This window comes from Sinocyclocheilus grahami, unplaced genomic scaffold, assembly GCF_001515645.1.
Source record: "Sinocyclocheilus grahami isolate Dianchi unplaced genomic scaffold, SAMN03320097.WGS_v1.1 scaffold110.1, whole genome shotgun sequence".
In the NCBI taxonomy this organism is placed as follows: domain Eukaryota; kingdom Metazoa; phylum Chordata; class Actinopteri; order Cypriniformes; family Cyprinidae; genus Sinocyclocheilus; species Sinocyclocheilus grahami.
In genome coordinates, this window is record NW_015505289.1 from 2,494,831 (window position 1) to 2,508,571 (window position 13,741).

A 13,741-nucleotide genomic window follows, 5' to 3' on the forward strand; every position below is an offset into this window, starting at 1 on the left:
AAATAAGAAGTTACAGGTCTGTGAGAGCCAGAACTCTTGCTTGTTTGTAGGTGACCAAATACTTATTTTCCCGAGGAATTTACCAATTAATTCTTTAAAAATCCTACAATGTGATTTTCTGGATTTTTTTTTCTCATTTTGTCTCTCATAGTTGAGGTATACCTATGATGAAAATTACAGGCCTCTCTCATCTTTTTAAGTGGGAGAACTTGCACAATTGGTGGCTGACTAAATACTTTTTTGCCCCACTGTATATATAGAGAAACAGGCCTGTCTATTTGATGATTAACATTCTGTGAGCTTCTCTGTTTAGTATTTTGCAGGGAGACATTGAGTTTTCTATTGAGTTCATTCTGCAGCCTTGCTAGGGGGTATTTTCACTGCGCTTCTCCCCCCGTCATTCCCATCACCATGACATTACCAAAGTTTCTAGACCTCTGGAGTATTAATTGCCCCGCACTTTTCTACCCACCCGACTCCTTTAATCTTCTCTGCTGTTTGCGTCAGTATCCGTAGTTATTATCCTCACCACATAGCCCTGCTCGTGCTCCTTTGTTCCTCTGATATTCCTTCTCTCTTCATTCATTTCTCTACCTCGATTGGTCACATTCCACACGCTCTTATATAGGTGCAGATAAGTGGACGCACATCTCTTTGTGCAAGCTCTGTCCTGGTCATTCATTAGAATTCGTTTGGTGGCATATTTCTGACCGGCTACTCAGTGTACGAGGCTCTGGTAATGACAGAAAGTGCAAACTGCTTGTGAAACTCATTTGCATTTGTTCTAAAATGATGTACTGTGGTCTACTGGGCTTCTGCATTCACTCAATGTCATTAGTGCTGCCTTCAAACTGAGCTGTTGGGACATCAAAGTTTCTTGATGGTTTGGGAAGGATAAATTAGATGTGTGATAAATCAGGTTTTACCGGTCTTGTCTGTTAATCAGTATCTGACTCTCAAGGTTAAGGGGGCGTTTGAAATCAAATGCAATGATCACTACTAGTCAATACTGGCCAAACTCACCTGATCAAAGAGCTGTTCTCCGGTTTTACATGCTGTATTAATTGTCCATTTGATTGTGAAACATATTCATATTAGATTATATATGCAAATTAGTATATATTGCACTAAAATGAGTGGTTTACAAACCTAAATGAAAGAATGAAACTTTACTGATCCCTAATTATTTAAATTTGCATTATTTATTTAGCCACCCATTATAGAATTGTAACATCTAATCATTTATTGTTGTTGTTGTTGTTATTATTATTATTATTAATTTTTTCTTAATGTTTTCTCACTTTTTTGTCACTAACATGAAATAATAATAATAATAGTAATTATTATTATTAAAGCATTTAAGTTAATTAAATTTACTTTGTTGACATTAATTTGGGGATTTTTGTGTTACACTGAAAACTGTGAGTTTAATTATTTGTTCTTTGTTCACAGCCCTAATATCATAATAATATTGATATTTATACGTATTTAAATTATTTACATTATTTAAGCACTCATTATAAAATTATGCAGCATCTAATCTTTTATTGTAATTTTTTTGTGGCTAACATTAAATAATAATAATAAATAATGAAAAAGTTGACATTAACTTGGGGATTTTATGTGTTAATGTGTTAGTTTAATCTTTATTCATGGTCCTAATATTATAATAATATATTATATGTATTATTATATAATTGAATATATAAATATATTTGTAAACTTATTGTTCTACATTAGGTCTCAAATATTGTGATATTTGTTTTTGAACAGCGACAACACAAGTTTTAATGTTAATTTGTAGATTTAAGACTGCAAGTCCAAAGTCATTTGAAGCTATTCAGCTACATTTGCATTATTTTTTTTCTAATATCTGAATAGACTAGACTAGAATGCTTATAGAGTATCTAATGTGAATTAACTTGAACTAGTACCCCATTATGGATGTTTCACCCATGAATTATACCTCAAATCATACCATGCTGTGCTAGTAAATCTATGAAAGGTCCCATAGATTTACATTGAGGGAGGAGCCCGAGTCACATCTTTGGATCATAGAGACTTTGAATGAGCTCATTTGACTTGGACCAGTCAGTAGCCACCCTAGCGACTTCATAGCAACCAAACAGACTTTAGCAACCACCTGACAATACCTTAGCTGTTATATTAACTCTCAACCGGTGTTAAAGACATGTCACACTGAGGTTTAGGATGTGTGTGAAAATTTCATATTGATGCACAGAGCTGCGGTGGCCTCAAATGAACCGTGCTGAGTCAAGTTATCAAATCTGAAAATGCAGATCGATGAATGAATGTGGATGCCTCTCTCTTTTCCCAGTCACCTTGTTCATCATTCAAAGGAAATGGTACTTTTTGGCCTATGCTGACAGGCAAAGTGATGCCTCTGAACTCTCATTTTGTTTGATAGATCGTTCGGCATCAGGAAAGCTGATCTGCATCTAAAGTTTGTCTTTCTGTGGTGTTCACTGTCCGGGTGCAATCTCTAGCCTGACCTTTTCTACACGGTTTCTTCATTTTTTTATGCCTGCAAGAGTGAAGTGTCACTACGGCTTTTAAGTAAAAAAAAAAAAAAATGTTTCTTCAGGGGTAAAACTTGGAATTTGTTGATTTTGGAAGCTTTGATTCATACTTCAGACAGTCTGTGTGGTCCAAATTGTTTTCCTCCTCACATGTTTTTTGGATGACACTGAACAGCAGTCAGTTTTAATTTTGGCCACTTGGCAATATGGCAATAAATCATATTTTTTCTAATATCTGAATAGATGAGACTAGACAAGAAGGTTTAGAGCATAATCTTATGTGAATTAACTTGGACTAGTCCCCCATTATCTGCGCTTCAGCCATGGATTATACCTTAAATCATGTAACTCTGTTTATTTGCTGAAACTTTCAAAAATTACACTGAATCTGACATTGTCTGTTCCAATTGGCCACTTCAGTTTATGGAAATAAATGGTTAATAAATCAGATTTTATGCAATTTTTACATGTAACTCTTATTATTAAAATTGCATGCTTGATTTTACCTTTAAATCACAAAATAATTTAGCATTTGCAGCACGGTATAAAGTATTACACAGAAAGGTCCAATTAATATGGATATATTAATTGGATTTTATTAATATGCAATTAAACAGCATCATTTTTTGTGTTTCTCACTTTTTTGTGGCTAACTTTTAATTAATAATTTAGATAACAAAAACAACAATGATAATAATAGTAATAATAATAATTTAAAATAATAATAATAATTATTATTATTATTATCACCACACATTTTATTTATAATGTGCTTTTCTTATACCCAAAGCACTGCAAACAGTAAAAGCACGTAAAAATACGAAAATTACAGAAATCAATATAAGAAAAATTAAGAAATCAAACTTGTCATCAAGATAAGCTATTTTAAAAAGATGGGTTTGTAACAGTTTCTTAAATTCTGATTATTTCTAATTATTATTATGTTAGCAATTAAATAATTATATTTTTTATGTTGAGTCATTAATTTGGGGATTGTGAAAACTGTGAGTGTAATTATTAATTAAAATTATTATTTTATTCACAGACCTAATATCATAATACTATTTGCATTTATAAACATATTATTCTACACTAGATTTCAGGTATTGTGATACTTGTTTTTGAACAGTAACAAGGTTTAATCTGTAAATTTAAGACTTGACATCCAAAGTATGTAGCCTTTAAAACTATTTAGGTACATTAGCATTATTTTCCTAATTTCTGAATAGAATAGAATGCTTATGGAGCATAGTGTTATATGAATTAATGTGTGTTTTTTCTCTATTTTTCGCAGGCTAGCGCTCTACGTGTACGAGTACTTGTTACATGTAGGAGCCCAGAAGTCGGCACAGACCTTCCTGTCAGAGGTGAGCCAGTCAGGGTTTTATTTAAGCTCCTGCTTATCGATGTGCCATCCAGGCACACGGCCTCGTAAGCATCGGCCCGCCCCCCTGGGGCTCTGGCTAATTTAATTACACGCAGATGATATGCTGAGCAAGCAGGACACGTTTGATGTTTGGTGTCCACTTAATGAGACTGGAGGAGAGTCAGTGCATCGCTGTAAAAACAACTTAATAGTTTCAGCAGAAATGCTGGAGCGGTGCTGGCATGGTGATCATCACCTCATTCCACTTTTTATGAAGAAAAGCGCATCTTTGCTTTCTTATATCAGCTGCTCACAATCATGTGTTTTATTTGCTATGTATTGCTTTTAAGCAAGATCACAATCATTTATGCCTGAATGAGTGTATCAGTGTTACTGAGGCATTGTGGGATTGATCTATGTGAAGGAAACTATGACATTTTGAAGCACCGCTTCAATATTTATAGTCTCACCATTATTTGCATATGAGTCATACACACTCAAGAGTACAAACCATCTGAGAAAACACAATAATACACATTTAGTGCACCATTTCTGATTGTCATTCTAATTCTAAAGCACAGCCAATCACAAGAAATGACTTCAAGTCACTTCAAGTCGCCCGATCTATTCAAATTTGCAAGGTTAACTTGTCCAAATGTCTCAGACTAGACTATTTTAAGTGAGCTACTTTGTATCTAAGAAGAGAGTGTGTTTAAAACACAAAACAAAACAGCAGGTTTGGTCCAGTTTAAATGTTCTACAAATAATGTAAAATATACACTTAAACTAGTTTTAAACAGATTTTACAAATTATACATATTTACTCAAAAATTACACTTGAAAACAGTTATGCATCATCAATTAACAAAGATGTCTTTATATTTTGGAACTAATACAAGGGGAATCACAGCCTCTGCAAAGTGGACTCGCCAAATATTGAGCAGTTAATTAGCCTGGCTGACTAGAAAAAAACATGCTGTTGGGCATTTAATGAAAGGAAAGTAGTCTTACTGTGAAACGTGTCTTACAATGTATTTCTCAACTTTCTCCCCAGATAAGATGGGAGAAGAACATAACGTTAGGAGAACCTCCAGGATTCTTACATTCATGGTGGTGGTATGATTGGCATTGTTAAATGTTTCTCATGTGCTGATGTGTTGTTCATGACAACTGCTTCATTCATCCCTGTGTGGTTTGCAGTGTATTCTGGGATTTATATTGTGCGGCACCTGAAAGGAGAGAAACCTGTGAGCATTCCAGTGAAGCCAAGGCATTCCACGACTACGTAAGTTACTCTCACAGTGCATGGATGGATGAATGGTGTGGCGTAGTAGTTAAAGCGCAGAGCTGGGACAGATGGGTGGATGGAATGCTAGAAAGTTTGAACGTTAGAAAGATAGATACATGGATAGATGATAAAATGCTAGAAAGATGGATGGAGTGATGGGTGAATGATAGCTGGATGGATAGATGATAAAATGCTAGAAAGATGGATGGATGGAATGCTAGAAAGATAGAGAGATGGACGGATGATAGATGGGTAGACAGACACTAGAAAGATGAATGGATGGATAGATGGAATGCTAGAAAGATGAATGAATGATGGATGATGGATGAGTTGATGGGTGGATAGATGGATAGAACATGAGAACGATAGAACACTAGAATGTTAGATTGCTGATGGATGGATAGAATGCTAAAAAGATAGAGAGATGGATGAATGATAGATGGGTAGATATATAGATAGATATGCTAGAAAGATAGAACACTAGAAAGATGGATGGATGGATAGATGCATAGATGATGGAAAGCTAGAAAGATGGATGGACAGATAGATGGGATGCTTGAAAGATGGATGATGGATGGATAGATGGATAAAACGCTAGAAAGATAGAACACTAGAAGATGGATGGATGATAGATAGATGGACAGAACACTAGAAAAATGGATGGATGGATAGATAGATGGATCAAACGCTAGAAAGATAGTACACTACAAAAATGGAGGATGGATGGATGCATAGATAGATGGATAGAACACTAGAAAGATAAATGATAGATAGATGGATGATAGATTGATGAAGAGATGGCAGGGCTCTAGACTGCTACCAAAATGGTCCCATATGCAACCATTTTTTTGCACTGTTATCATCAGCCAGTTTAGTTTTACTTTTCTTTTTGTTTTCATTTTAAAACAAATTTGAAATTGAAAGTGAAAGCATCCGATGCCCGGCTTATAACACAGCAAAAGAGGAACTCCCATTCACAAAATTCAAATCACAAATAATACTGATGAAAAAGAACGGGTTGAATGTTAACCACTTTTGTTAGCATATAAATATAAACTAAGATAAAAGAAAAATACTATTCATCAGCATGCATTGATTAATCCCATGTTGTAGCAAAATAAATAAATAAATAAATATAATAAAAGAAATAATGCAACCAAATCATGTGCTCGTGTGACCAACTGAGAAAGTAAGTCGCACCATAGTGACCAGTGGGAAGAATGAATCTGGATGGATGGATGGATAAATGTATAGAAAGATGGATTAATAGAACACTAGAAAGATAGCACACAAGACAAATGGTGGATTGGATCTAGAAAGATAGATGAAGAGATGGATGGATAGATGGATAGAACACTAGAAAGATGGATAGATGGATAGAATGCTAGAAAGATAGATGAACTTTGACAAAGCGGATGTTTATCAGTTCATTTGATATTTTTAACAATGCAAATGGTATTTCCCATGTGGCCGCAGTACATCAGCATGGTTATGTTGTGACTTCATTCTTTGCAGTTCAGTGCTCTGAGTAAGACCAAATGCTGCTAGGACTTACAGGAAGGAAGCGCGATTCAATTTCCTGTGTACCTCGGGCTGCTGGTCACCTTAACTCTCATAAAACAAGAGCGCAGAGGAGCTCAGGCTTTCCTCGTTTCACCTCGGAGGATGATGTAAATGTTCAATTATAGATCCGACTACGTTCACCCAAACGCGCTGTCTGCTGTTGTGTGCACCTCAAAAGCGCAGTTTAGAAGACGAGTAAAGAGCGCAGAGATGCCGAAGATCACTGGTTTGGCCCCAGACTCATTTCTCTTTCCAGCACCAATTAGCTGAATTTCCTCTGAGAGCATCTGGAGTGTAGGCACAACAGGAGTAATTACAGAGAGCTCTAGATTCTTAAACGAGAACATCTCCGTCCAGTACATCGCCGGCTTTCTGTGACTAATTGCCAATGTACAGCAAATGCACTTTACAGCTGTGATGCACCATATCAAATGACTGTGGTTTTAAAAACTCAAAATTGAGGAAGAAACGCATTTCTGTTTCTTATTGTCAACGTTTCATCATTGATACACATCACTCCAAAAGAAAAAATCGTTTTTTTGTCAAAGTGTAAGGACTTTGTATGGTTACAAATCCATTGTCTGGCTCTATAGTACTCTGTTATGATACTTAATGGACTTTTTACAATCCACATACACTACCTTTCAAAAGTGTGGACTCCATTGTTAAAAAAAAAGAAGATTTTTGACAGCCCCTAATAGCGGAGCACATAAATTTTTTTTTTTATATATATATATTTGAAAGAAGCCAAAATGCTTACCAAGGTGGCATTTATTTGATCATAAATATATTAAAAAACAGTAATATTGTGAAATATTATTGTAATTTAAAATAACTTTCTATTTGAATATATTTTTAAATGTACTTTATTCCTGTGATTCAAATCTGAATTTTCAGCATCATTGCTCCAGTCTTCAGTGTCACATGATCCTTCAGAAATCATTCTAATATGCTGATTTGATGCTCAAGAAACATTTATTTATTATTGTTACCAATGTTTAAAATATTTAATAATTTTATGGACTGTTGTTCCTTTTTTAATGAATAGAAAGTTAAAAAGAATAGCATTTATTTGAAATAGAAATCTTTTGTAACATTATAAATGACTCTTTACGGTCACTTTTTATCAATTTAAAGGGGTCATATGATGCGATTTTTCTTTTCTCTTTGGAGTGTTACAAGCTGTTCGTGAATAGATAAGATCCCTAAAGCTGCAAAGACTAAAGTCTCAAACCCAAAGAGATATTCTTTATAAAATTTAACACTCGTCCACACCCTCCTAAAACGCCTCTTTTAAACACGCCCTCACATGTCTACGTAACTGTGTGGGAAGATTTGCATAACGTAAAGAAGGCATAACTTTTATTCTAGTTGTAGTATTGTTGTTGCCGCAGCCGCCATGTCGTGGAGACATTGTGTGTTTCGTTATGAAAGCGATACTACTTTGTTTGGCCTTCCAAAACAGGACACAACTAGAAATCAGTGGTTAAAATATTCAGATGTGAGCAACGCAATTTACGGAGGACGAGGTCTGTTTCCTGGGAGAGTAGCCTACAATGCCGGTGTTCTGACAAATAATGCTGACTCACAGCCTGTAAGTACGCTTTCATATTTAAAGGATTTGCCACTGATGATTCAAACGCAAGTTTTGGGCCGTGTAGGGTAGCGCTTGTTTGTTTGTTATTTCTCCGATCACAAATGCTGACATGGTTTTATGTTTACGCTGCGCGATGCAACGCAATACGTAAAAAGACAGTATAAGTCATTATAATCAGTACTTATGTCCCCACTGGATAAAAAAAATGCCTTGTTTATAATAATCTGTAAATTTAAGACTTGACATCCAAAGTATGTAGCCTTTAAAACTATTTAGGTACATTAGCATTATTTTCCTAATTTCTGAATAGAATAGAATGCTTATGGAGCATAGTGTTATATGAATTAATGTGTGTTTTTTCTCTATTTTTCGCAGGCTAGCGCTCTACGTGTACGAGTACTTGTTACATGTAGGAGCCCAGAAGTCGGCACAGACCTTCCTGTCAGAGGTGAGCCAGTCAGGGTTTTATTTAAGCTCCTGCTTATCGATGTGCCATCCAGGCACACGGCCTCGTAAGCATCGGCCCGCCCCCCTGGGGCTCTGGCTAATTTAATTACACGCAGATGATATGCTGAGCAAGCAGGACACGTTTGATGTTTGGTGTCCACTTAATGAGACTGGAGGAGAGTCAGTGCATCGCTGTAAAAACAACTTAATAGTTTCAGCAGAAATGCTGGAGCGGTGCTGGCATGGTGATCATCACCTCATTCCACTTTTTATGAAGAAAAGCGCATCTTTGCTTTCTTATATCAGCTGCTCACAATCATGTGTTTTATTTGCTATGTATTGCTTTTAAGCAAGATCACAATCATTTATGCCTGAATGAGTGTATCAGTGTTACTGAGGCATTGTGGGATTGATCTATGTGAAGGAAACTATGACATTTTGAAGCACCGCTTCAATATTTATAGTCTCACCATTATTTGCATATGAGTCATACACACTCAAGAGTACAAACCATCTGAGAAAACACAATAATACACATTTAGTGCACCATTTCTGATTGTCATTCTAATTCTAAAGCACAGCCAATCACAAGAAATGACTTCAAGTCACTTCAAGTCGCCCGATCTATTCAAATTTGCAAGGTTAACTTGTCCAAATGTCTCAGACTAGACTATTTTAAGTGAGCTACTTTGTATCTAAGAAGAGAGTGTTTAAAACACAAAACAAAACAGCAGGTTTGGTCCAGTTTAAATGTTCTACAAATAATGTAAAATATACACTTAAACTAGTTTTAAACAGATTTTACAAATTATACATATTTACTCAAAAATTACACTTGAAAACAGTTATGCATCATCAATTAACAAAGATGTCTTTATATTTTGGAACTAATACAAGGGGAATCACAGCCTCTGCAAAGTGGACTCGCCAAATATTGAGCAGTTAATTAGCCTGGCTGACTAGAAAAAAACATGCTGTTGGGCATTTAATGAAAGGAAAGTAGTCTTACTGTGAAACGTGTCTTACAATGTATTTCTCAACTTTCTCCCCAGATAAGATGGGAGAAGAACATAACGTTAGGAGAACCTCCAGGATTCTTACATTCATGGTGGTGGTATGATTGGCATTGTTAAATGTTTCTCATGTGCTGATGTGTTGTTCATGGCAACTGCTTCATTCATCCCTGTGTGGTTTGCAGTGTATTCTGGGATTTATATTGTGCGGCACCTGAAAGGAGAGAAACCTGTGAGCATTCCAGTGAAGCCAAGGCATTCCACGACTACGTAAGTTACTCTCACAGTGCATGGATGGATGAATGGTGTGGCGTAGTAGTTAAAGCGCAGAGCTGGGACAGATGGGTGGATGGAATGCTAGAAAGTTTGAACGTTAGAAAGATAGATACATGGATAGATGATAAAATGCTAGAAAGATGGATGGAGTGATGGGTGAATGATAGCTGGATGGATAGATGATAAAATGCTAGAAAGATGGATGGAGTGATGGGTGAATGATAGCTGGATGGATAGATGATAAAATGCTAGAAAGATGGATGGATGGAATGCTAGAAAGATAGAGAGATGGACGGATGATAGATGGGTAGACAGACACTAGAAAGATGAATGGATGGATAGATGGAATGCTAGAAAGATGAATGAATGATGGATGGATGGATGAGTTGATGGGTGGATAGATGGATAGAACATGAGAACGATAGAACACTAGAATGTTAGATTGCTGATGGATGGATAGAATGCTAAAAAGATAGAGAGATGGATGAATGATAGATGGGTAGATATATAGATAGATATGCTAGAAAGATAGAACACTAGAAAGATGGATGGATGGATAGATGCATAGATGATGGAAAGCTAGAAAGATGGATGGACAGATAGATGGGATGCTTGAAAGATGGATGATGGATGGATAGATGGATAAAACGCTAGAAAGATAGAACACTAGAAGATGGATGGATGATAGATAGATGGACAGAACACTAGAAAAATGGATGGATGGATAGATAGATGGATCAAACGCTAGAAAGATAGTACACTACAAAAATGGAGGATGGATGGATGCATAGATAGATGGATAGAACACTAGAAAGATAAATGATAGATAGATGGATGATAGATTGATGAAGAGATGGCAGGGCTCTAGACTGCTACCAAAATGGTCCCATATGCAACCATTTTTTTGCACTGTTATCATCAGCCAGTTTAGTTTTACTTTTCTTTTTGTTTTCATTTTAAAACAAATTTGAAATTGAAAGTGAAAGCATCCGATGCCCGGCTTATAACACAGCAAAAGAGGAACTCCCATTCACAAAATTCAAATCACAAATAATACTGATGAAAAAGAACGGGTTGAATGTTAACCACTTTTGTTAGCATATAAATATAAACTAAGATAAAAGAAAAATACTATTCATCAGCATGCATTGATTAATCCCATGTTGTAGCAAAATAAATAAATAAATAAATATAATAAAAGAAATAATGCAACCAAATCATGTGCTCGTGTGACCAACTGAGAAAGTAAGTCGCACCATAGTGACCAGTGGGAAGAATGAATCTGGATGGATGGATGGATAAATGTATAGAAAGATGGATTAATAGAACACTAGAAAGATAGCACACAAGACAAATGGTGGATTGGATCTAGAAAGATAGATGAAGAGATGGATGGATAGATGGATAGAACACTAGAAAGATGGATAGATGGATAGAATGCTAGAAAGATAGATGAACTTTGACAAAGCGGATGTTTATCAGTTCATTTGATATTTTTAACAATGCAAATGGTATTTCCCATGTGGCCGCAGTACATCAGCATGGTTATGTTGTGACTTCATTCTTTGCAGTTCAGTGCTCTGAGTAAGACCAAATGCTGCTAGGACTTACAGGAAGGAAGCGCGATTCAATTTCCTGTGTACCTCGGGCTGCTGGTCACCTTAACTCTCATAAAACAAGAGCGCAGAGGAGCTCAGGCTTTCCTCGTTTCACCTCGGAGGATGATGTAAATGTTCAATTATAGATCCGACTACGTTCACCCAAATGCGCTGTCTGCTGTTGTGTGCACCTCAAAAGCGCAGTTTAGAAGACGAGTAAAGAGCGCAGAGATGCCGAAGATCACTGGTTTGGCCCCAGACTCATTTCTCTTTCCAGCACCAATTAGCTGAATTTCCTCTGAGAGCATCTGGAGTGTAGGCACAACAGGAGTAATTACAGAGAGCTCTAGATTCTTAAACGAGAACATCTCCGTCCAGTACATCGCCGGCTTTCTGTGACTAATTGCCAATGTACAGCAAATGCACTTTACAGCTGTGATGCACCATATCAAATGACTGTGGTTTTAAAAACTCAAAATTGAGGAAGAAACGCATTTCTGTTTCTTATTGTCAACGTTTCATCATTGATACACATCACTCCAAAAGAAAAAATCGTTTTTTTGTCAAAGTGTAAGGACTTTGTATGGTTACAAATCCATTGTCTGGCTCTATAGTACTCTGTTATGATACTTAATGGACTTTTTACAATCCACATACACTACCTTTCAAAAGTGTGGACTCCATTGTTAAAAAAAAAGAAGATTTTTGACAGCCCCTAATAGCGGAGCACATAAATTTTTTTTTTTATATATATATATTTGAAAGAAGCCAAAATGCTTACCAAGGTGGCATTTATTTGATCATAAATATATTAAAAAACAGTAATATTGTGAAATATTATTGTAATTTAAAATAACTTTCTATTTGAATATATTTTTAAATGTACTTTATTCCTGTGATTCAAATCTGAATTTTCAGCATCATTGCTCCAGTCTTCAGTGTCACATGATCCTTCAGAAATCATTCTAATATGCTGATTTGATGCTCAAGAAACATTTATTTATTATTGTTACCAATGTTTAAAATATTTAATAATTTTATGGACTGTTGTTCCTTTTTTAATGAATAGAAAGTTAAAAAGAATAGCATTTATTTGAAATAGAAATCTTTTGTAACATTATAAATGACTCTTTACGGTCACTTTTTATCAATTTAAAGGGGTCATATGATGCGATTTTTCTTTTCTCTTTGGAGTGTTACAAGCTGTTCGTGAATAGATAAGATCCCTAAAGCTGCAAAGACTAAAGTCTCAAACCCAAAGAGATATTCTTTATAAAATTTAACACTCGTCCACACCCTCCTAAAACGCCTCTTTTAAACACGCCCTCACATGTCTACGTAACTGTGTGGGAAGATTTGCATAACGTAAAGAAGGCATAACTTTTATTCTAGTTGTAGTATTGTTGTTGCCGCAGCCGCCATGTCGTGGAGACATTGTGTGTTTCGTTATGAAAGCGATGCTCACTCAAGCTGGCCTCCGCTCACTCTAGGCCTCCGGCCTCCGCTCACTCAAAGCCGCGGTGTGTGATGCTTTTTCATTGTGAAAGCGAAACTACTTTGTTTGGTCTTCCAAAAGAGGACACGACTAGAAATCAGTGGTTAAGTTGTATTTACAACACTGTTCCAGAACAGTTTAACCCAAATATTCAGATGTGTGGAGTGCATTTTATGGAGGACTGTTTCCTGATCCTGGTAGAGTAAACTACAATGCCAGCTGTTCTTACTCACAGACTGTAAGTACGTTTTTTTATATTTAAAGAATTTGCCACTGACGATTCAAACGCGAGTTTTTTGGGCAGTGTAGAGTAGCACTTGTTGTTTGTCATTTCTCCGATCACAAACACAGACATGGTTTTACGTTATGCTCCGGCCGGACAGGGCATCACAGTATGGTGAGGGACGTAACATTTCCGTCACGCGCTTGAGGTATTCGGCTAATCACAACACACTGAATAGCTGGCCAATCAGAGCACACCTCGCATTTCAGAACAATGAGCTTTGTAAAAAACGACGTATTTCAGAAAGGCGGGGCATAGAGGAGAAACAATAATGT

General features: G+C 36.1%; 2 protein-coding genes across 3 annotated transcripts in view; both read left to right on the forward strand.

Moving 5' to 3' along the window:
* Positions 1 to 5,661, forward strand: part of LOC107588979 (single-stranded DNA-binding protein 2-like) — a 42,322-nt gene extending 36,661 nt beyond the window's left edge. For both annotated transcript variants that reach the window (XR_001609635.1, XM_016277272.1), the window contains exons 2-4: positions 3,835 to 3,907; positions 4,961 to 5,022; positions 5,107 to 5,661. Coding sequence is in view for 1 of the 2 variants with exons in the window: in XM_016277272.1 (XP_016132758.1) it covers positions 3,835 to 3,907; positions 4,961 to 5,022; positions 5,107 to 5,350 (379 nt within the window). In the remaining variant the exon portion in view is untranslated. The remainder of the gene's footprint in view (positions 1 to 3,834; positions 3,908 to 4,960; positions 5,023 to 5,106) is intronic.
* A 1,198-nt stretch (positions 5,662 to 6,859) lies between these two features.
* LOC107589015 (single-stranded DNA-binding protein 2) overlaps positions 6,860 to 13,741 on the forward strand; it is a 69,581-nt gene continuing 62,699 nt past the window's right edge. The window contains exons 1-4 of the mRNA XM_016277311.1: positions 6,860 to 6,864; positions 8,730 to 8,802; positions 9,854 to 9,915; positions 10,000 to 10,084. Of these exons, the coding sequence (XP_016132797.1) occupies positions 6,860 to 6,864; positions 8,730 to 8,802; positions 9,854 to 9,915; positions 10,000 to 10,084 (225 nt within the window). The remainder of the gene's footprint in view (positions 6,865 to 8,729; positions 8,803 to 9,853; positions 9,916 to 9,999; positions 10,085 to 13,741) is intronic.